The sequence below is a fragment of the Diaphorina citri genome, unplaced genomic scaffold, assembly GCF_000475195.1.
Source record: "Diaphorina citri unplaced genomic scaffold, Diaci psyllid genome assembly version 1.1 scaffold224, whole genome shotgun sequence".
Lineage (NCBI taxonomy): Eukaryota > Metazoa > Arthropoda > Insecta > Hemiptera > Psyllidae > Diaphorina > Diaphorina citri.
In genome coordinates, this window is record NW_007377661.1 from 654,266 (window position 1) to 677,718 (window position 23,453).

Here is a 23,453-nt window from a genome sequence, read left to right on the forward strand (position 1 = left end):
AACCAATAAACCATTTTTTTTTTTCAAGGATTTAAGGGTCACTTTGATTTTAAATGAGGGTTAAATATAAACTAATTTACATAATTTTACTAGGAACAACCACCCCCCTCAAAATTTGTCCCCCTAGAATCCCCAGATTATCAAAAATTCCCTCGACCCAGGGCGGAATTCCTCTGATCTGGCAACACTGTTTAGCAAAATGTTTTCCTTTTCCATGTGGTCATTCTTGGTTGGAAAATGGAAATTTTGATTGAGGAATTTGAGGAAAAAGTTAGGCAGAATCTTGTGTTAATGCTTTTCTCTTAAAGAAAATTATCTACTCCAAGGTTATAAAGATAAAGCCTCCCTTTCAAAATGGGTAAACTGAATGTAAGCATGTTGAGATATCTCACAAGTGAAGACTTCCGGGTCCTTACTGCGGTAAGTTTTTATCCATTCATAACTACTTATATCCATGTCCAAAGTCCAAACTGGTGCTAGCTTGGTTAGCTTGAAAAGTAGTGCACTCCACTTACTAACTACTCTCTGTGTCCTCTTCTTTCTCATCAAATCTTTCTTCCCCAGAAATTTCTGACAGACTGCTGTCTCATTTGCGGCAAGATGATCTGTGTGGAGACCTTAGTTGTTCTAGGTCATGGGTTTGATTCTCACCTGGGGCTAAATTAATTTAAAACGCCTTTTATCTTCTCATGAGTTTAGTTCTAGTTCCATTTATCAAACCTATTCTATTATGGGACTGGTTGCTCCTCTCCTGAGAGAATATGCAATTAACACTGCAACCTCTGTAGATCTATTGTGACCAGTATTTTTTCCCCTGCCCAAGCTGCTATCACCCGGCCTTGATGGAACCTAGAAGTACCTTCACTGGTATATTTTAACCTCAGTTTCTCTAAAATTCACCTGCAGCACCTCTAAAAAGAGTCCACACACTCAGGTTTATTCCAGAGAAAAGCTGTGAGTTCATATATCTATCGCATTAAGAGGATACCAAGAGGTGCCATCTAGGCCAGAGCTAGCTCAGGTCTGTGGCTTGACAGGGCTGGTTTTGTTTTAAGTTTAAGACGTTAGACTTAGAAATCCTGTCAAAATCAAGCCCCTGGATGTAAGCTTGCGTGCTAACTGGGCTTAGAAATTGAAAAATACAAAGAAAAAATAGAAGAGAAACAATACTTTCATTACTAGTATAGCTCCGCTATACTGTAGTAATAGAAAATAAAAAGTGATGTTTGTCATTCAAAAATACACAGATGGACCAGTATTCAAAGGAAATACATACTGTCCCTAAACAATCTTGCAATATTTCATTCAAGTGGCTCGAATTTTGAAGGCACCACAATTAAATACTAAACAGGCATTTAAAAAATGTTGTGGATAAGTAGGTACCTAATACTTGCTTTGTCTAAGCAAGTACTTACTTGACATGACATTAAATTGTCAATAATTTGCAATGAAATTATGTATGTACATAGTTATATTGTAAGTACCCACTTGACAGCTCAGTGGTTTTTCTTCTCCTCACTCTTCCTCCAGGCAGGTACTATCAATATTAGTCAAGATCTGACTGTTCTTCTGGCTATTTTGTATAGCCATTTGGTGACCCACCTATATACCTGTGTGTAATTGATTTCAAGTTTATGGTTTTCTATGAGATTACCTATTGATATCTTCTCTTACCAGCTTACATCCAAATAAGAAAATGGGCCTAATGTTTACTGCTAAACTAACCACCTCATTTTCTTTTTTTTTTCTCTCTGAACCTCTGATTCCTTAGACCTGAAGACCTCACTAGTAAAACCATCACAAAATCATGCTTATTTACCTCTTTCTTCCACAACAGCCAAGGCATAATCCATCAGGAGAAACACACATCCGAACAGGAGCAGCAGCTTTTGCAGGATCAGCAAATTCCTCATCGTTCTGGTGATTGCAAAAAATCCTTTAATCCAGAATCAACCTTCCACTTCACTTTTTGGTACTTCAGAAAAAAACACTCGAAAGTGAGAACCAAAACGCTTAAATGAAACACATTATCGCTGATTTTACCAGTATTAAGTAGGTAATTTAAATGGACTGATCAGGTGTACCTGATAGAACCATCACACACTTATCAGGTCTGTTAGGTCTGCCTGATAATGAGTGGCTGGCCTTAGGAATAATCATAGATCAAGACAAATATGAACTGCACCCATATTTGAAATAACTAGAATGAAGAAAAGAAATCCAATAGTAATATAGTCTTCTAAATTAATTTCAGATGATGGGTACAGGATAATGTTGATAAAATGCTATACCTCAGCTGGGATTGAACCCACACCCTCCTGATTATCACAGAAGCATTTGACCATTAAACCATCAACAGGTGACTGATCTCCCACTGATTGTGACTGACCTCCCACTAATTTTGTTATCACCCCTGGCCCTACCTATGAGATGCCCAAAACTGCACCTTAGTCCAGCCACTCACTATCAGATGTAACTGAGACCTGATGAGCACACACACTATTAGGTAGACCTGATCAGGTATACCCATCATCAGGTCCATCTGATAGGTTATATTATGTACTTGCATAAAGTTTGAGTAATTTGTATTTTAGCTGGGAGTATGCATATCAATATCGGGTGTCCTATTACTTTAACAACACCCTAAGTAAATAAATGCTGATGACTCTGATGAGTCTAAGCAAGGGGACTTGAAGATGTGTCCACACAGGCGACCGGGAAGACTTCCGGGTCCTTACTGCGGTAAGTTTTTATCCATTCATAACTACTTATATCCATGTCCAAAGTCCAAACTGGTGCTAGCTTGATTAGCTTGAAAGGTAGTGCACTTCACTTACTAACTACTTTCTGTGTCCTCTTCTTTCTCATCATTAAGAGGATACCAAGAGGTGCCATCTAGGCCAGAGCTAGCTCAGGTCCCCAAACTGAAGGGGTCTAATGAGGGGTTTGATAGGTCTGCTATCCCAGGGCCTTGATGGAACCTAGAAGTACACTCACTGGTATATTTCACCCTCCTCAGTTTCTCCAAAATTCAAGGTTTATTCTAGAGAAAAGCTGTGAGTTCTTGTACTATCCCATTATAAGAGGATACCAAGAGGTGTCATCTAGGCCAGAGAGCTAGCTCAAGACCCCGAATCATAGGGGTCTGATGAGGGATATTCAGGAACATAATTATGTTGTATCCTACTTCCTAAGACAGACTTGACCGTAGTCCCTTTCAGGTACCCTCAGGAGCCACTGTTATTGTCTGTGGCTTGAGTGTTCATAAATTACTCAAGGAACTGTGCAAACATAAGCTGCTCAGCTATGAAAGAGGAAAACATTGTGAGTGGTTTCAGATACAATTAAATTCTTTAATCAGCCCAAGAAATAAGCAATCACATAGCAAAGTGATTTCTAGATAATAATACTGCTTATGTACTACTCAAAAAAAAAAAAGCTAAAGAGTCCCTGTGCCCCAGCAATACTGTTATTATTGTGGTCAAATTCTTAATGGCCGGTTCAAGTATTTTTTACAACTTTTGTCAAAAATTGCAAATTTTTGCCAAATCCGTTCAAGAAAGAAGAATTTGAGCTGATTTGAAAATCTCATTTTGGCAAAATCATAAACATATTAATATATTTGTTAAATAACAGACAATTTTGGCTTGAATAGATAAATCGCCCAATGCTACTCCTTACAAAATATGTACTCTATTCCAATGTGCTAGAGATTTAGACAGTTCACATTACATTCAGCACGACGCGACGGTCAATAATACATGATGAACAAAACAGATAGATAAAATAATACTAGCGTGAAAAAACATTTCCTTTTCCATCGTAAAATTTATGAAACAAATAAATAAAATAATACTAAAATTACGTACACATAAAATAAGGAAAAAAGAGAGAGCTCCAATATTGTTACCTACGTACTGGTATACTAATCTGTTAGGTACCTATTGTATACTATTTTCGACATCGGAAAAATTGCAAATTCAACCCACAGACACACTTCATCAAGAAAGGACGGTGGTGGCTTGTATAAGTTGTATACTAAAACTAATATAACTTGTCCTGGCGCACTATTGTGCACTCAGATTCGGAGTTCTTAGGTGGCCACCAATATGATGGTCCCGGGTTCGAATCACAGCTGAGAAAAAGTTTCATTATTGCACACGAATTTGTGAAATGTATAATATAACACTTGCACATGAACGACCTCTCACTTTGCAAATTGTCATGAATAAAACCTTCTTCTTCTTAGCCTTTTCCTATTTAAATAGGGTCCCGGTCATGACCAAAATATTACTGCTACATATGTATGTTCTTCTCCTCATACTGAAAAGTAAAATGTCATGCCCAACATATAAAATTTTGTTCTTCTTTGCATGTGAGAGGCACTAGAAACCCCCTCTTCCGTTTTTAATGGGGTTAAAAAATTTTTTTTTTTTTTTTTTTTTTTTGTAAACTCAAACCAATTTGAAAAAAAAATGGATTTTTAGATTGTAAAAAAATTTTCATGAAAAAATACTCGAACTGGGCCTAAATAATGTTGATAAAATGCTATACCTCAGCTGGGATTGAACCCACACCCTCCTGATTATCACAGAAGCATTTGACCATTAAACCATCAAGGTTGACAGGTGACTGACCTCCCACTAATTTTGTTATCACCCCTGGCCCTACCTATGAGATGCCCAAAACTGCACCTTAGTCCAGCCACTCACTATCAGATATAACTGACACCTGATGAGCACACACACTATCAGGTAGACCTGATCAGGTATACCCATCATCAGGTCCATCTGATAATGAGTGGCTTGCCAAAGATAGTTGAAAACTAAAAACTGATCAGGTGTACCTGATAGAACCATCACACACTTATCAGGTCTGTTAGGTCTGCCTGATAATGAGTGGCTGGCCTTAGGAATAATCATAGATCAAGACAAATATGAACTGCACCCATATTTGAAATAACTAGAATGAAGAAAAGAAATCCAATAGTAATATAGTCTTCTAAATTAATTTCAGATGATGGGTACAGGTTGACCAATCAAGGCTATGACTACCTAGCTTTGAAGACATTGAGCTCCAGGAAAGTGATTGCATCCTTTGGAAATCAAATTGGAGTTGGAAAAGAATCCAACATCTATGTAGTTGAAGATTGTGATGGTAACCCATTAGTGCTGAAACTTCATAGGTACCTAAATATAAATACTTACTAAACTACTCTTTTGGGATACTTACCTAACAAGTTGGATTAAAAAAAAAAAAAATAAATAAATAAAATAAAATAAATAAGCTTCCAAAACAAAGCAGTTGACAAACATCTAGTTACTTTCATCTTTTGTAGTTGTAGCTTAGGGGGTTCTCATTTTAATTGTTTTTTTTTACCGTGGTCTAGATGACCTGTGAGGTTCTATGTGACATTGTGGACTCCTAAACTCCCATCAACTGGTAGAAATGATTGTGATCATCATATAAAAGACCCAGTGATACTTTTACATAACTGAGGGGACTGCTGTTTGAATCTCCCAGCCACGACAAAAGAATCCATTCAGAGAAAGACCATTTATAAGCTTAACAAATAAATTAATTGTTTTTTCTCCCCTTGTTTAGGTTGGGCCGAACTTGTTTTCGTAATTTGAAAGAAAAACGAGACTATCACGCCCATCGTAACAAAGCTGGGTGGCTTTACCTATCACGTATCTCTGCTACCAAAGAGTTTGCCTATATGAATGCTCTGTATGATAGGGGCTTTCCTGTGCCCAAACCTGTGGATATAAATCGACACTGTGTCATCATGGAATTGGTCAAGGGAGATCCACTGTGAGTATAATAAACTATCTCTTAAAACAAATAAGTAAAATTACAGTTGTCATTTATTGTTATCATTTGATTCAACCACGCTTACGTATGCTGCTCAAATGAGGTGTTCGAATCTCTTACTCCCAAAGTAAGCCTAGAAAAATTCCATGCCTTGGTTGAGATTTAAAACCATTGACTGCTACATGTGTAAACGCCTAAACACTTTAATAATGAGTTAGATTCTATAATTTAATAAGTAAAAACCCACTTCAGTTATACAAGTATTAACACAGAATTGATAGAGGGAACTGTAGCTGCTAAGGTCTTATCATCCCGAAATCAAAGAGTGAAGGAATACAGGATAGGAGAAAGCCAACCGTTCCGAGAACGAACATTATCCGTTCAGTATAAAATCCGCCCCGGGCGGGAATTGAACCCGCGGCCTATCGCTTACAAAACGGTTGTCTTCTAGGTCTCGAGTAAGTCACGTGAATAACGTAGAAGCTCTGTACGATGAGCTCATGGATCTGATAGTTCGATTTGCCAATCACGGAGTTATTCATGGAGATTTCAACGAGTTCAATTTGATGCTCCAGGAAGACGAACGTCCAGTAGTTATTGATTTCCCACAGATGGTGTCGACCTCGCATCCAAACGCACAGACGTAAGTAAATATATGCACTGTATGGATACCAGTGCCAGTTGTTGTTGTTGTTATAGCGGTTTTAGCTATAACCGAAAGCAACGTTGTCAACAACATCGACTAATGCTTTGGAAATTGTTCGTTCGAATACCGACCGAAGCTGATTTTCTGATCATTTTTTTCCACTACCCACAGATGGTGTCGACCTCGCATCCAAACGCACAGACGTAAGTAAATATATGCACTGTATGGATACCAGTGCCAGTTGTTGTTGTTATAGCGGTTTTAGCTATAACCGAAAGCAACGTTGTCAACAACATCGACTCATGCTTTGGAAGTTGCTCGTTCGAATACCGACCGAAGCTGATTTTCTGATCATTTTTTTCCACTGTCTCTGTTGAAAAATAATTTTTTGCTAGCAAAAAAAAAAAAGGTTTCTTGGGATGCAGTATCCAAATGTTTCGCTATTGATCATATAAATGTAAATATTTACGCTGAAATAATTCCCTCGCAGTTCGAGAATAAAGAAAGTGATACCTTTCCTTTTTTAATATTGCAGATTTTTCGACCGTGATGTGACCTGTATCAAAGATTTCTTCCGGAAACGCTTTGGCTATACGAGCAACGATCTGTCGAAAGACCCGGCTTTACGGAAACTTAGCTACCTTGGGGTCATATGTCTTTCTTAGACTCTCCTGACTGTCCCCTCTGTTCCTTAAATCATCTTATGAACTCTGTTCACCTTTTTTCTTATCCTGCCTTGGAAGCCAGCACAGACGTCATTGGAGGAACATATTGGGATGCGCGCAAAAAATGGCCTAATGGTCAATTCTTGACATTAGCTAACAGCAACACAATATATTAAATATAAATTTTATATCTTTCTTTGGCTATGAAAGTTCTCTGCATCCTACTTTTGATGACATATCGTAAGTTCTCACTAAACATCTTCTTCGCCTTTTCCCGTGTTTATATCGGGTCGGCGTTTTTCGTCAGCCTCTCAATCAGCCCTAGGGTGGTTACGTTGGTTTTAGGTCTTTGGCTATGAAAGTTCTCTGCATCCTACTTTTGATGACATATCGTAAGTTCTCACTAAACATCTTCTTCGCCTTTTCCCGTGTTTAGATCGGGTCGGCGTTTTTCGTCAGCCTCTCAATCAGCCCTAGGGTGGTTACGTTGGTTTTAGCAGCAAAAATTTTGCGAGTGAATGTCCTTCGCACTCAACCTTTTCTATTTCTTTAGCAAGGGAAATTTCAGGCTAGGAAGAGATAGAAAAGTTCCTTTAAGGTATCTTCCTTTATTCCTCTCAATATTTTTCTTTTCTCCAGGCGTGAGGATATTCTGGATGTTGAAGTGTCAGCTAGCGGCTTCACCAAGAGAATGGACAAAGAGCTTTTGGCACAATTAGGATTAGACGAATCAGACGAAGAACTTGATAGTGAAGATGACACTGTCGAAGATAAAGATGAAATAGAGAATCTGAGAGAACAAGTGGATGTTACCATGAATCTATACAATGAAGGAGAGAGGAAAGACAGCACTAGTGAGAGTATAAAACCAGAGGTAACTAGCCATTCCGGTTCGGAAGAGATTAGCAGCGAAGATTCGAGGACAAACAATAGTGATGTAAAGTCTAACCCTAAAGAATCAACAAGATCGGAAGACACAGTACTGAAATTCGTAAAAAACGTAGAGTTACAAAAGAACGAAGGGAAAGTCAACGAAATTCTAGATAAGAACTGTGTAAATTGTGCTGTTGAAAAAATAAATCCAGATGAACTACAGAACGGTGACAAAAATGACATTATTCTAGACGAGAATCGACTCGGTAGTAACACAAAGACATCTAGAGATCCTAGTGAGGAAGATTTTAACTTTGATATCCGAAGTGTTACGAGTGCATCCACGATTCCACCCGAAGTCATTCGGGCTCGCGTGAAGAAAGCTTTGGAAAAACGAGAACGCACAAAGGTTCGTATTCGAAATTTGGCCAAGGGAGAGGCGAGTGCTACATCGAGAAAGCGAAGAGAAAATAGGGCTACGATCAAAGAATCGGCGGGGTGTACGGTTTGGGATGATTGAACGGGGGACTTTGACCCTAATGGAATGGTCAATGGGCGTAACAGAATTTATGCGATTCAGCCCTACATTAAAACGAATTTTTCAGTCATAGTCACCAAACTATCCCAATAAATTCCCTTGAGTTCTGTCCTATGTCTTGTACTTTCTCATGTGATAACTAACCTATTTAATCCCGTTTTGAGTTTCCATTTAGAAACTTCATAGTTTTTCACTCGAACTAGAGCATATTTACTGAACTTTTAAATACATATTATTATACCTATGTTAAAAATAAACTTCATTTTAGATCACCATTATACCTGTTCCTTTGTTTATATGCTTGTCTTGTCAATTAATAAATATTAAAATATCCTTGATTTTACAGGTCGAAAAGAGGTACCTAGTTCACCAGAAAAAAGAAAAAACGCCCACTGTGGTTGTTTTCCTTGAAATAGAAAATTAAAAAGAAAAACAATTTGATTTCATATAAAAAATAATTTTCGGTGAAAAATAAATAATAAAGTATTGTAAATTAATTAAATAAATAAACCTACGTAATAGAATACTTATAGTATACTATAGATAAATAAATAAAAATTAACTAAGACAAAAAAAAATTGTTCAATAATAATTTAAGTTTACTCCTTTGAGTATTCCAAAGTTTTGATTTTGACTGCAACCTCCATATTTCAAGGTTCAACTTACATAATAAAATTCTATCCGACAATTGCATATTAAGAGCACCTTTTTTTCTTCTTCTGGATACCAGAAAATATCAATATCATAAACATATTAATATATTTGTTAAATAACAGACAATTTTGGCTTGAATAGATAAATCGCCCAATGCTACTCCTTACAAAATATGAACTCTATTCCAATGTGCTAGAGATTTAGACAGTTCACATTACATTCAGCACGACGCGACGGTCAAAAATACATGATGAACAAAACAGATAGATAAAATAATACTAGCGTGAAAAAACATTTCCTTTTCCATCGTAAAATTTATGAAACAAATAAATAAAACAATACTAAAATTACGTACACATAAAATAAGGAAAAAAGAGAGAGCTCCAATATTGTTACCTACCTACGTACTGGTATACTAATCTGTTAGGTACCTATTGTATACTATTTTCGACATCGGAAAAATTGCAAATTCAACCCACAGACACACTTCATCAAGAAAGGACGGTGGTGGCTTGTATAAGTTGTATACTAAAACTAATATAACTTGTCCTGGCGCACTATTGTGCACTCACATTCGGAGTTCTTAGGTGGCCACCAATATGATGGTCCCGGGTTCGAATCACAGCTGAGAAAAAGTTTCATTATTGCACACGAATTTGTGAAATGTATAATATAACACTTGCACATGAACGACCTCTCACTTTGCAAATTGTCATGAATAAAACCTCCTTCTTCTTCTTCTTCTTCTTCTTCTTCTTCTTCTTAGCCTTTTCCTATTTAAATAGGGTCCCGGTCATGACCAAAATATTACTGCTACATATGTATGTTCTTCTCCTCATACTGAAAAGTAAAATGTCATGCCCAACATATAAAATTTTGTTCTTCTTTGCATGTGAGAGGCACTAGAAACCAAACGTAATGAAATGACTTGAGGCAATCATTACGAAACTATAATGAAAACTAAAAACTAATAATAAAATCAGGGTGAGTTGAAAAGTAAATAAAATACTTGCTGTTCTCTATGAGCTTGAAAGCTCAATGCAGCATGTAAAACAATGAGATTCGTATTATGGATTGTAACATCCATGGATAAAATAAATGATTAGATTTCGGCCTAGAGGTGGAAATGGTGGAATGTAAAATAATGTCCGATTTAAACAACTTTAATAATATGGTAAAGGCAAGAATGTTCTGTTTGAATGTTTTGATAATGCTCTGAAGAAACGTAAAATGTCATGCCCAACATATAAAATTTTGTTCTTCTTTGCATGTGAGAGGCACTAGAAACCAAACGTAATGAAATGACTTGAGGCGATCATTACGAAACGATAATGAAATGTAAAAACTAATAATAAAATCACGGTGAGTTGAAAAGTAAATAAAATACTTGCTGTTCTCTATGAGCTTGAAAGCTCAATGCAGCATGAAAAACAATGAGATTCGTATTATGGATTGTAACATCCATGGATAAATGATTAGATTTCGGCCTAGAGGTGGAATGTAAAATAATGTCCCATGTAAACAACTTTAATAATATGGTAAAGGCAAGAATGTTCTGTTTGAATGTTTTGATAATGCTCTGAAGAAAACTCTTTGTGAATATTCACAACGACTGGAGTTATGTATGTTGCAAATGTCGGGATCTTTGACCATAAGCCATAAGGCCATTTTTCCTCGAAACTCTAGTTATAAACCCATCATTTTATAATTTGTCCATAAATATTTTTACGTGATCCATCTAGGTATTCTAGGTAGATATGTTCATGGAAACAGGACACGAGGAAAGGGTTTGATTCAAGGGCGAGGAAAAGGTTAGATTCAAGGGCAAAGAAAGGGTTTTATTCAAGGGCGAGGAAAGGGTTTGATTCAAGGGCGAGGAAAGGGTTTGATTCAAGGGCGAGGAAAGATTCACAACGACTGGAGTTATGTATGTTGCAAATGTCGGGATCTTTGACCATAAGCCATAAGGCCATTTTTCCTCGAAACTCTAGTTATGTATAAACCCATCATTTTATAATTTGTCCATAAATATTTTTACGTGATCCATCTAGGTAGATATGTTCATGGAAACAGGACACGAGGAAAGGGTTTGATTCAAGGGCGAGGAAAGAGTTTGATTCAAGGGCGAGGAAAGGGTTTGATTCAAGGGCAAGGAAAGGGTTTGATTCAAGGACGAGGAAAGAGTTTGATTCAAGGGCGAGGAAGGGTTTGATTCAAGGGCGAGGAAAGGGTTTGATTCAAGGGCGAGGAAAGGGTTTGATTCAAGGGCGAGGAAAGGGTTTGATTCAAGGGCGAGGAAAGGGTTTGATTCTCCAGACTATTCTGGTCTACTCTCTGTTTAAGGTCCACCAGCCTTTTTCATAACTTCATATCTAGCAAATATTTTGGTTAACAGAACACCATAGATTTAGAAGATCTATAGAAAACACTTGAAATGTATAGGAATAGGTAGCTGTTGAGAACAGGGCTCTGTCTGTAGATAGCGTTTGCTGTGATTTTATTTTTTTACCTTTATATTTGTGAACAGATTACTAACGGGTTTCCTGGCTGAACTGGTCTGATTGAACTTCAAACTTCACGTCTCTCCCCACTTTATTAGACCGAAAGAACACCAAAAAGTTTAAAAAAACTCTTTCAAGTGTTTCTAAAAGTTGATCTTCGTTTCACATCCGTCAAAAAACGAAGGTCGAAAAATTTGTCGATCACAATACTTTCCTCATAATTTTATAAAATAAGGAAAGTGATAGGTAGGTAAATAACATCATCATCATCTAGGTATTCTAGGTACTTTTATAAAATAATGAAAGTATATAGGTAAATAACATATTCATCATCTAGGTACTTCACCTTTTCCCATGTTGGCGTTTTTAGTCGGTCCACCTATCTACACCATTGGTGTTTTTTCGTCAGGATGAACCAACTTGGTTTTGGCGAGTTTATTTTTACGGAGTGCGGCTGCGGATGCCCTTCCGCTACTCCAACCACGTCAAGACAATAATATGAAAAGCAACCCAATATAATTCTGGTTGAAAAAACAATAGAATAGGTAGGTAAAGGAACGGAAAGAGCAAAAAAGGCAAATGTAAAATTTGTAATGTAAACAGCAAAATGTTCAAACTTTCAAATTTCAAAAAGTTCAAATTTTTAATCGAATTTCTTTCATTTCAAAAATGTTGCGCATAGCGTGCGTGTTCTTCACAGTATCATATGGATCATCCAATATACTAACAGCATTGTGATCCAGTAACTCAGGATCTAGTTCCTTCAGGTCCTGAATAATCTGACTTGGCTCTACCTATGGGGGGAAGAAATGCATAAATTTCACTCATTTTGATCTGAATTTTTTATAATATCGCGTACACGAGCAACGATCTGTCGAAAGACCCGGCTTTACGGAAACTTAGCTACCTTGGGGTCATATGTCTTTCTTAGACTCTCCTGACTGTCCCCTCTGTTCCTTAAATCATCTTATGAACTCTGTTCACCTTTTTTCTTATCCTGCCTTGGAAGCCAGCACAGACGTCATTGGAGGAACATATTGGGATGCGCGCAAAAAAATGGCCTAATGGTCAATTCTTGACATAAGCTAACAACAACACAACATATTAAATAATATAAATTTTATATCTTCCTTACCTTGGGGTCATATATCTTCAACTTGGCGCCCTCATACAGTAGCGTCCTACACACATGGATTGCCGGTGATTCGCGCGTATCCCCCGTATTCTTCTTGAAAGCAAAGCCCAGGATAGCGATGTGTTTGTCCGACACTGTATTGAACAGAGACGAAATGATCTTTTCCGAGAAGCGAGTTTTCTGATACTCATTCAGATCAATTACCTGGGGGGGGGGGGGAAATGAAAAGGATAAAATAGTAAACATTGAGACAATATCTAGTTGATCGTTTCGCTTTACCCCAACAATATTTCAATATTACTGATGCCACCCTATATCAAACCTCTCAATTTAATATTAATATTTAAAAAATAATGATAAAAAAAACCTCTTAATAGCCAGCCTCTATCAAACCTCGTAATAACCAGCCTAGTTAGCTAGGGTAGCGCGTCTGCCTTGTAAGCGCTAGGTCGCGGGTTCCATTCCCGCCCTGGGCGAGCTTTATTCTAAACATAAGGTTTGTTCTCGGAACGGCTGGCTTTCTCCTGTCTTCTCTTCGATTTCGGGACGTTATGACCTCAGTAGTTATAGTTACAGTTAGGAGATTCGACAATGCACTCTTCCAGACGGAGACCTAACCATTATACTACCAACTCATGCCAATATTGTTACCTACGTACTGGTATACTAATCTGTTAGGTACCTATTGTATACTATTTTCGACATCGGAAAAATTGCAAATTCAACCCACAGACACACTTCATCAAGAAAGGACGGTGGTGGCTTGTATAAGTTGTATACTAAAAATAATATAACTTGTCCTGGCGCACTATTGTGCACTCAGATTCGGAGTTCTTAGGTGGCCACCAATATGACGGTCCCGGGTTTTTCGACATCGGAAAAATTGCAAATTCAACCCACAGACACACTTCATCAAGAAAGGACGGTGGTGGCTTGTATAAGTTGTATACTAAAACTAATATAACTTGTCCTGGCGCACTATTGTGCACTCACATTCGGAGTTCTTAGGTGGCCACCAATATGATGGTCCCGGGTTCGTGTTCATAAATTACTCAAGGAACTGTGCAAACATAAGCTGCTCAGCTATGAAAGAGGAAAACATTGTGAGTGGTTTCAGATACAATTTAATTCTTCAGCCCAAGAAATAAGCAGTCACATAGCAAAGTTATTTCTAGATAATAATACTGCTTATGTACTACTCAAAAAAAAAGCTGAAGAGTCCCTGTGCCCAGCAATACTGTTATTATTGTGGTCAAATTCTTAAGGGCCAGTTCGATTTTTTTTTACATTCTGAAAAAAAGTTGAAACTTGTCAAAAATGGCAAATTTTTGCCAAATCTGTTCGAGAAGAGAATTTGAGCTGATTTGAAAATCTCATTTTGGTGAAAAATCATTATTGCACACGAATTTGTGAAATGTATAATATAACACTTGCACATGAACGACCTCTCACTTTGCAAATTGTCATGAATAAAACCTTCTTCTTCTTAGCCTTTTCCTATTTAAATAGGGTCCCGGTCATGACCAAAATATTACTGCTACATATGTATGTTCTTCTCCTCATACTGAAAAGTAAAATGTCATAATGTTGATAAAATGCTATACCTCAGCTGGGATTGAACCCACACCCTCCTGATTATCACAGAAGCATTTGACCATTAAACCATCAAGGTTGACAGGTGACTGACCTCCCACTAATTTTGTTATCACCCCCGGCCCTACCTATGAGATGCCCAAAACTGCACCTTAGTCCAGCCACTCACTATCAGATATAACTGACACCTGATGAGCACACACACTATCAGGTAGACCTGATCAGGTATACCCATCATCAGGTCCATCTGATAATGAGTGGCTTGCCAAAGATAGTTGAAAACTAAAAACTGATCAGGTGTACCTGATAGAACCATCACACACTTATCAGGTCTGTTAGGTCTGCCTGATAATGAGTGGCTGGCCTTAGGAATAATCATAGATCAAGACAAATATGAAATGCACCCATATTTGAAATAACTAGAATGAAGAAAAGAAATCCAATAGTAATATAGTCTTCTAAATTGATTTCAGATGATGGGTACAGATTGACCAATCAAGGCTATGACTACCTAGCTTTGAAGACATTGAGCTCCAGGAAAGTGATTGCATCCTTTGGAAATCAAATTGGAGTTGGAAAAGAATCCAACATCTATGTAGTTGAAGATTGTGATGGTAACCCATTAGTGCTGAAACTTCATAGGTACCTAAATATAAATACTTACTAAACTACTCTTTTGGGATACTTACCTAACAAGTTGGATTAAAAAAAAAAAAAATAAATAAATAAAATAAAATAAATAAGCTTCCAAAACAAAGCAGTTGACAAACATCTAGTTACTTTCATCTTTTGTAGTTGTAGCTTAGGGGGTTCTCATTTTAATTGTTTTTTTTTACCGTGGTCTAGATGACCTGTGAGGTTCTATGTGACATTGTGGACTCCTAAACTCCCATCAACTGGTAGAAATGATTGTGATCATCATATAAAGGAAAGGGTTTGATTCAAGGGCGAGGAAAGGGTTTGATTCAAGGGCGAGGAAAGGGTTTGATTCAAGGGCGAGGAAAGGGTTTGATTCCAGGGCAAGGAAAGGGTTTGATTCCAGGGCAAGGAAAGGGTTTGATTCAAGGGCTAGGGCAGTGTTCAGGTCCCTCAGGAGTTTCAGATTCGATCCCCAGCTACTTGTTGTTCCAACTTCCCCAGGCACGACAGATGGCATTCTGAGGCCTCCGCAGCTTCTTCCCTACAGTGTGCACGTTAAATCCAATGTCCAACAAAGCGTCGTGGTTCAGAATCTTTCGGCCGTCGAAAATGTACGCGGGCTTCATCATACCTTCGTAGATACGCTTGTAGTCCAGCGTCTGAAAGAGAAATTATTTATTTTATTCAAGAGGTTTTTTAAAGAGGTTTGACAGACGGAACTGTAACTGCTAAGGTCTTATCGTCCCGCCAAAAAAATATATCGATATATATCGATATATCGACGAAAAATATATCGATATATATCGGTTTTCGATATATCGCAACATCCCTATATTTTATTCAAGAGGTTTTTTAAAGAGGTTTGACAGACGGAACTGTAACTGCTAAGGTCTTATCGTCCCGAAATCGAAGAGAGAAGGGAGACAAGACAGGAGAAAGCCAGCCGTTCCGAGAACGAACATTATCCGGTCAGGATAAATCAAGAGGTTTGATAGAGGGAACTGTAACAACAAAGCCAGAGGTCTTAAGGTAGAAGCACACTGCTATCACGTCACGTGAGCTCATGGGGAGTCAGAGAGATGTAGTTGAAAGTTTTCCCTTAATATTGTAGGTAATTTCGTTCCTGATAACAACACTGCCTCACGTGACGTATAGTAGTGTGTTTCTTTTTTTAATAATATCAAGTAAATACAAATACAAGAGGATCCTTCCTACTCCCAACAATGCTTTCTACCTTTATAGTTCCGAAATCGAAGAGAAGGAAGACAGGATAGGAAAAAACAGCCGTTCCAAGAACGAACTCTGGTTTAAGATTAGGAAGTACGTTGGGACTTACCACAAATTCATCCCACTCAGTACACACAACTATAGCGTGCGTGTTCTTCACAGTATCATATGGATCATCCAATATACTAACAGCATTGTGATCCAGTAACTCAGGATCTAGTTCCTTCAGGTCCTGAATAATCTGACTTGGCTCTACCTATGGGGGGAAGAAATGCATAAATTTCACTCATTTTGATCTGAATTTTTTATAATATCGCGTACACGAGCAACGATCTGTCGAAAGACCCGGCTTTACGGAAACTTAGCTACCTTGGGGTCATATGTCTTTCTTAGACTCTCCTGACTGTCCTCTCTGTTCCTTAAATCATCTTATGAACTCTGTTCACCTTTTTTCTTATCCTGCCTTGGAAGCCAGCACAGACATTGGAGGAACATATTGGGATGCGCGCAAAAAAATGGCCTAATGGTCAATTCTTGACATTAGCTAACAGCAACACAATATATTAAATATAAATTTTATATCTTTCTTACCTTGGGGTCATATATCTTCAACTTGGCGCCCTCATACAGTAGCGTCCTACACACATGGATTGCCGGTGATTCGCGCGTATCCCCCGTATTCTTCTTGAAAGCAAAGCCCAGGATAGCGATGTGTTTGTCCGACACTGTATTGAACAGAGACCTGGGGGGGGGGGGGGATGAAAAGGATAAAATAGTAAACATTGAGACAGTTTCTAGTTGATCGTTTCGCTTTACCCCATCGTTTACCCCAACAATATTTCAATATTACTGATGCCACCCTATATCAAACCTCTCAATTTAATATTAATATTTAAAAAAATAATAATTAAAAAAAACCTCTTAATAGCCAGCCTCTATCAAACTTCGTAATAACCAGCCTAGTTAGCTAGGGTAGCGCGTCTGCCTTGTAAGCGCTAGGTCGCGGGTTCCATTCCCGCCCGGGGCGAGCTTTATCCTAAACATAAGGTTTGTTCTCGGAACGGCTGGCTTTCTCCTGTCCTCTCTTCGATTTCGGGACGATAAGACCTCAGTAGTTGTAGTTACAGTTAGGAGATTCGACAATGCACTCTTCCAGACGGACACCTAACCATTATACTACCAACTCATATAGCTATTTATTTAACATACCTGTTGCCAATAGCTGGCCACTTCTGGCAAGTTGAGACATTCACAGATGTAAACAAGATTCAAGATGTCCTTCTGAAAGCAGCTCCCACCAAATCCTGTAAATAATAGTCGAATAATTTATAACTTAGAATTAAAAAAAGTTATAGGTACATAGGTACAACGAATGGTCGAAAAAATTATCACCTGTAAATAAATTTTAACCCTGCAAAAAAATGGTTCATTTAATAGTTAGGTATACCACTTTATTCTTGTTATAACAATAACATGGACGAATAATTTTTAACGGAAACGTTAAAATGTCTCCCGGCAGCCGTTCCGAGTCGTGCATTTTGTGTACATGTAATTAGAATTAAAAAAAGTTATAGGTACATAGGTACAACGAATGGTCGAAAAAATTATCACCTGTAAATAAATTTTAACCCTGCAAAAAATGGTTCATTTAATAGTTAGGTATACCACTTTATTCTTGTTATAAATACATAAATGAATAACGAAAAACTTATAACATGGACGAATAATTTTTACCGGAAATGTTAAAATGTCTCCCCCTTCCTCTGCCTCCACTTAGAGTTAATATAACTAATCAATATTGAAGTCACTTTGTGGTTCCTCTGTATTTCTGACTAGCTCCAAAATTCAAAATTGATAAGTCATACTAACTTAGCCTCAGGAAGGTAAGTTGTTTGATCCACTCACCTACAGAGGCTTGCAAGAACTTGGCCCCGATCCTCGAGTCCAGACCCACCGCTTTGGCCACCTCTGACACATCAGCTCCCGTGGCCTCACACACCGCAGACAAAGAATTAATACTCGATATCCTCTGAGCGAGGAACGCGTTGGCTGCTAGTTTGGATAGCTCTGACGACCACGTGTTAGTCGTGAGGATGTGCTTGCGTGGGATCCAATGTTCGTAGACCCAGGACAGAGATTCAATAGCTGCATAACCCTCTGGAGTTTCCTCTCCACCGATTAGAATACGGTCTGCGTTGAACAGATCGGTCATAGCGGTGCCTTCAGACAGAAATTCCGGGTTTGAGAGGATCTGAATACAGGAAAGCTTGTTTTACTGTGTTGTTTGATTCGATTTTGTGGATAATAAATATGAAAGTATTTACTGGGAAAAAGGGTTCATTTTGCATAATAAATATCTGGAATTAGAGTATTTACTTTGAGAAAAAAGGTCCATTACACAACTTTAAATATGTACATTACCTTGTGCCTACCTGTTTATTGATACTGATAGTTGACCAATCATTGCAGAATCATGTTAAAAGTGTCAACCAACTTCAACCAAGAATAGAAATGAGAGAGGAAGAGAAGCTCAGAAATATCAAAATGGACATGTGAAAAGACAGTTTACCTACATCAGTTGTGTAACTACTTACTACTTCATCATCATACACAAAAAGGCCAATCTGAGGCTCTCTCCACCGATTAGAATACGGTCTGCGTTGAACAGATCGGTCATAGCGGTGCCTTCAGACAGAAATTCCGGGTTTGAGAGGATCTGAGGATTTGAATACAGGAAAGCTTGTTTTACTGTGTTGTTTGATTCGATTTTGTGGATAATAAATATGAAAGTATTTACTGGGAAAAAGGGTTCATTTTGCATAATAAATATATGGAATTAGAGTATTTACTTTGAGAAAAAAAAGTCCATTACACAACTTTAAATATGTACATTACCTTGTGCCTACCTGTTTATTGATACTGATAGTTGACCAATCATTGCAGAATCATGTTAAAAGTGTCAATCAACTTCAACCAAGAATAGAAATGAGAGAGGAATAGAAGTTCAGAAATATCAAGATGGACATGTGAAAAGACAATTTACCTACATCAGTTGTGTAACTACTTACTACTTTATCATCATACACAAAAAGGCCAATCTGAGGCTTAGTAGGTGTAGGGGCTAGACAGCCCTAAAGGATGGGTTAGTACTTCATCATACAATCATGGAAATAAAGTAACTTTCTCACCTGAAACTGTACATTGGTTTTGTGATTAGCTTTTAAAACATTCATTATGCTTTCTGCAGCCCTCACAGGTACTGTGCTCTTCTCTACTACTATTTTGTTATCGGTGGCAATTTCAGCAATCATGCGAGCTGCCGCTTCAACATACTTCAAGTCTGCTGCCCGACCCTAAAAACAAAGGAAGGAAAATGAGCTTGTAAATAAATTTTGTCAACACAGGGTTTGAACTATCATTTCTAAACCTCCAACGGTAAAGTCCCAAGACACATTTTGATCTACATAATTTATCGGGCAACCCTGTAAAATTTTGAGTGCCTTTGGAAAAAATCTAGTCCTATGAAATTGGGACTGTTTTTAAGCCTTTTTAAAAATTGGGGTTTAGTACTTCTCTTTTATTATAAATATTATTTTCCTTTTACATTCAAAACAAGCAGTTGATTGACTTTTATTGATACCTAATGACCTTAATGTAAGGGGCATACTCTGTATTATACTTCCTCAATCTTTACACCTCTACCTATTTACTTCATCATACAATCATGGAAATAAAGTAACTTTCTCACCTGAAACTGTACATTGGTTTTGTGATTAGCTTTTAAAACATTCATTATACTTTCTGCAGCCCTCACAGGTACTGTGCTCTTTTCTACTACTATTTTGTTATCGGTGGCAATTTCAGCAATCATGCGAGCTGCTGCTTCAACATACTTCAAGTCTGCTGCCCGACCCTAAAAACAAAGGAATGAAAATGAGCTTGTAAATAAATTTTGTCAACACAGGGTTTGAACTATCATTTCTATAAACCTCCAAAGGTCAAGTCCCAAGACACATTTTGATCTAAGTAAATAATTTATTGTAAAACCCTGCAAAATTTTGAGCACCTTTGGAAAAAATCTTATTTTCCTTTTACATTCAAAACAAGCAGTTGATTGACTTTTATTGGTACCTAATAACCTTAATGTAAGGGGCATACTCTGTATTATACTTCCTCAATCTTTACACCTCTACCTATTTCATCTCCAATATTTACCTTGCCATTTCCAAAGGTTTTCGTGGGAGTATTGACTGATATAAATATGAGTTGAGCTTTTTGAATTGCAGACTTGATATCTGTTGAGAAGAACAAGTTGACATCTCTTGTTTTCTTTACAACTTCATCCAGGCCAGGCTGTAAAAAGACAATGTGAACAATTGAACATTAAACATACAGGTGTAATAAAATAATTTGTTTTTCTTTTCTTTCAATTTTTGTTTTTCTTTTGTGGTAATCACTAACCTATGTCCATTTTCCGTTGACATCTCTTGTTTTCTTTACAACTTCATCCAGGCCAGGCTGTAAAAAGACAATGTGAACAATTGAACATTAAACATACAGGTGTGAGAAAATAATTTGTTTTTCTTTTCTTTCAATTTTTGTTTTTCTTTTGTGGTAATCACTAACCTATGTCCATTTTCTAATATGATTTATTTGTAATGCCATCTCTTACTTAATAACAGTTATTGAATTATTGTTCCCAAAAGGGAATCAAACCCAGACCTTCTGCAAGCTAGGTCAATGTGATAACCACAAGGCCAGAAATATAGCATAGACGTTCCCAAAAGGGAATCAAACCCAGACCTTCTGCAAGCTAGGTCAATGTGATAACCACAAGGCCAGAAATATAGCATAGACTATCTCATATCTCACCTCATAAATGGGCAGTTTGTTTGAATTCCATTGCCTGATTCTTTCTTCACTTTTGTCCACTACTGTGACTTGAATATTGGGGCATTTCAGAGCAATTACACTACAAGTGGGACCACCAACATACCCTGCACCGCATAAATAGGCAGTTTGTTTGAATTCCATTGCCTGATTCTTTCTTCACTTTTGTCCACTACTGTGACTTGAATATTGGGGCATTTCAGGGCAATTACACTACAAGTGGGACCACCAACATACCCTGCACCAATGCAACAGATATGGCTGATTGTTTGCACCATGACTCTCTCATGAGAAGATCTAAACAAAACAGATTAAATTTCTTATAAATACTTATAAAGATTCATATAAAATTATAGTTTTTTCCTGACATAGCTAAATCTATAGCCTCAAGTTACTTTTAGGAACAGGCTATTAGGCTGTAACATTTTGCAGAAAGAGGGTTAAAGCAACATAACTCTCTGTTGAATATTCTGACAAACATACTTTGTCCTGTTAAAGATGAAAGATTGCAAAATGGTTAGGAAGTAGTTTTTTCTTAAGGTGAAAACTCTTTTTTGTGTTTAACCTAACCCTATAATAACACTAGTCACTGCTTATTTGTGACAGTTCTCTTGGTAGCAATTTTCCATTGATGCAACTTCTAAACAAGTACCCATGAGTATCTTCTTCATAACTTCATCTTCTTATTTATCTTCACCTTTTCCAATGTTTAGATGGGGGTGGCATTTTTTGTCAGCCCTAGGGTGATCACTTTTGGGCTGACATTTGGGTTTGGCTACAAAATTTTACGAGTGGATGCTATTCACACTCAACCTTTGCTACTTACTAAGTCTTTAGCAAGGGAAATTTCAGGCTGGTATGCTCCCTGTTTAAAGTCCCCCAGACAGACTATTCTGGTCTACTCTCTGTTTAAGGTCCACCAGCCTTTTTCATAACTTCATATCTAGCAAATATTTTGGTTAACAGAACACGATAGATTTAGAAGATCTATAGAAAACACTTGAATTGTATAGGAATAGGTAGCTATTGAGAACAGGGCTCTGTCTGTAGATAGCATTTGCTGTGATTTTATTTTTTTTACCTTTATATTTGTGAACAGATTACTAACGGGTTTCCTGGCTGAACTGGTCTGATTGAACTCCAAACTTCACGTCTCTCCCCACTTTATTAGACCGAAAGAACACCAAAAAGTTTAAATTAAAAAAAACTCTTCAAAAGTGTTTGACTGTTTGTGTTTCTAAACTTTCGTAAAAGTTGATCCTTGATCTTCGATTTTCATTTTGATTTGTTTACAAAAATCCACGAAATCGTAGATGTCGTACAAATCAGTACAACTCGTGAGCTCTTTGAAAATTTCCCCTCTCATAACGGTTTCCCCTACTTTTAATCAACAGTGTTGCCATATCGAGTATGTATTTTTTTACCATTTTTTCCGGGTAAGTGACATGAAAATGGGTACCTAATCAAGACGTTACCCTATTTTCAGGTTATAGCTTTATTAGGTACATAGGTACATTCTATTACAAATCAGTACAACTCGTGAGCTCTTTGAAAATTTCCCCTCTCATAACGGTTTCCCCTACTTTTAATCAACAGTGTTGCCATATCGGGTATGTAGGTATTATTTTTTTTTTTTACCATTTTTTCCGGGTAAGTGACATGAAAATGGGTACCTAATCAAGATGTTACCCTACCATGGATGTTACCCTATTTTCAGGTTATAGCTTTATTCCAGTTGAAATCATCTGTCTCTAAAATCATTGTTTACGTTTTTATTTCGTTGTGAAATTTTGGAGGGTGCATAGTAAATTTTTTCAAATCGCATTTTTTCCAGTTATTTTTTCTGTGGAAAGAGATAGGTGCCTGAGTGTCATTCAAATTTGAAGAATAGAGGGTGGTAAGTCTTTTCTGCTTATTCTTTTTAATTTAAATCTGTTACAAGCATATTTTTTTTAAGAAATGTAAAAAATGTGATGGTGTCGTACCATGAATACATTTTACCTGACGTACCTTGAATCGCTCCAAGGTACGTTAGGTTGATAGTGATCATCTCTTTCAGTGTTAAATTTAAATGGAAAATGACAGTCTAGGTCTTCAAAACCGGGTTTAATTTATAGATCTTCCTTTCTGCTACTGTGGAGGTAAAAAAGAATTCAAATTCTATCGAGTTTTGGGAGGCGTTTTTGGCCCTTTTTTTCCTTTTCGTTTGGATTTTTTTTTTTTTTTTTTTTATGGTCTCGCGTACATTGCAAAAAAAAATTCGTTCTCGCGGGCCCTC

The 23,453-nt window shown here is 37.3% G+C and overlaps 2 protein-coding genes and 2 long non-coding RNA genes across 4 annotated transcripts; 2 read left to right on the forward strand and 2 right to left on the reverse strand.

Moving 5' to 3' along the window:
- Positions 1 to 199: 199 nt before the first annotated feature.
- On the forward strand, positions 200 to 8,832 carry LOC103506245 (serine/threonine-protein kinase rio2). The gene is made up of 8 exons (XM_008470631.3): positions 200 to 424; positions 3,196 to 3,324; positions 5,017 to 5,185; positions 5,605 to 5,814; positions 6,266 to 6,457; positions 6,996 to 7,043; positions 7,321 to 7,365; positions 7,765 to 8,832. Exons 1-8 carry the CDS (start codon positions 355 to 357, stop codon positions 8,516 to 8,518), a joined length of 1,617 nt encoding a protein of 538 aa, XP_008468853.1. The 5' UTR covers positions 200 to 354; the 3' UTR covers positions 8,519 to 8,832.
- LOC113466190 lies at positions 3,641 to 9,982 on the reverse strand. The gene is made up of 2 exons (XR_003390664.1): positions 9,916 to 9,982; positions 3,641 to 4,235 (listed from the first exon to the last, which is right to left on the reverse strand). It is a non-coding gene; the product is annotated as an uncharacterized LOC113466190 (long non-coding RNA).
- A 1,546-nt stretch (positions 9,983 to 11,528) lies between these two features.
- LOC103506244 (UDP-glucose 6-dehydrogenase) lies at positions 11,529 to 22,439 on the reverse strand. Its single transcript, XM_026821360.1, has 10 exons — positions 22,257 to 22,439; positions 21,374 to 21,472; positions 21,158 to 21,242; positions 20,501 to 20,638; positions 19,474 to 19,638; positions 18,191 to 18,536; positions 17,495 to 17,589; positions 12,827 to 13,030; positions 12,370 to 12,485; positions 11,529 to 11,562 (listed from the first exon to the last, which is right to left on the reverse strand). The coding sequence occupies exons 2-10, from the start codon at positions 21,451 to 21,453 to the stop codon at positions 11,529 to 11,531; spliced, it is 1,263 nt and encodes a 420-aa protein (XP_026677161.1). The 5' UTR covers positions 21,454 to 21,472; positions 22,257 to 22,439.
- On the forward strand, positions 13,859 to 15,041 carry LOC113466192. Its single transcript, XR_003390666.1, has 2 exons — positions 13,859 to 13,929; positions 14,893 to 15,041. It is a non-coding gene; the product is annotated as an uncharacterized LOC113466192 (long non-coding RNA).
- Positions 22,440 to 23,453: the final 1,014 nt, after the last annotated feature.

Coding starts and splice junctions, on each gene's coding strand:
- LOC103506245 (XM_008470631.3), top strand. CDS start 355: ATGGGTAAACTGAATGTAAGCATGTTGAGATATCTCACAAGTGAAGAC. Junction 6,458..6,995: donor TCGCATCCAAACGCACAGAC/GTAAGTAAATAT, acceptor TTAATATTGCAG/ATTTTTCGACCGTGATGTGA. Junction 7,366..7,764: donor CCTACTTTTGATGACATATC/GTAAGTTCTCAC, acceptor TCTTTTCTCCAG/GCGTGAGGATATTCTGGATG.
- LOC103506244 (XM_026821360.1), bottom strand. CDS start 21,453: ATGGTGCAAACAATCAGCCATATCTGTTGCATTGGTGCAGGGTATGTT. Junction 18,537..19,473: donor AAACCAATGTACAGTTTCAG/GTGAGAAAGTTA, acceptor TCCTGTATTCAG/ATCCTCTCAAACCCGGAATT. Junction 11,563..12,369: donor GTGAAGAACACGCACGCTAT/GCGCAACATTTT, acceptor AATATTTGCTAG/ATATGAAGTTATGAAAAAGG.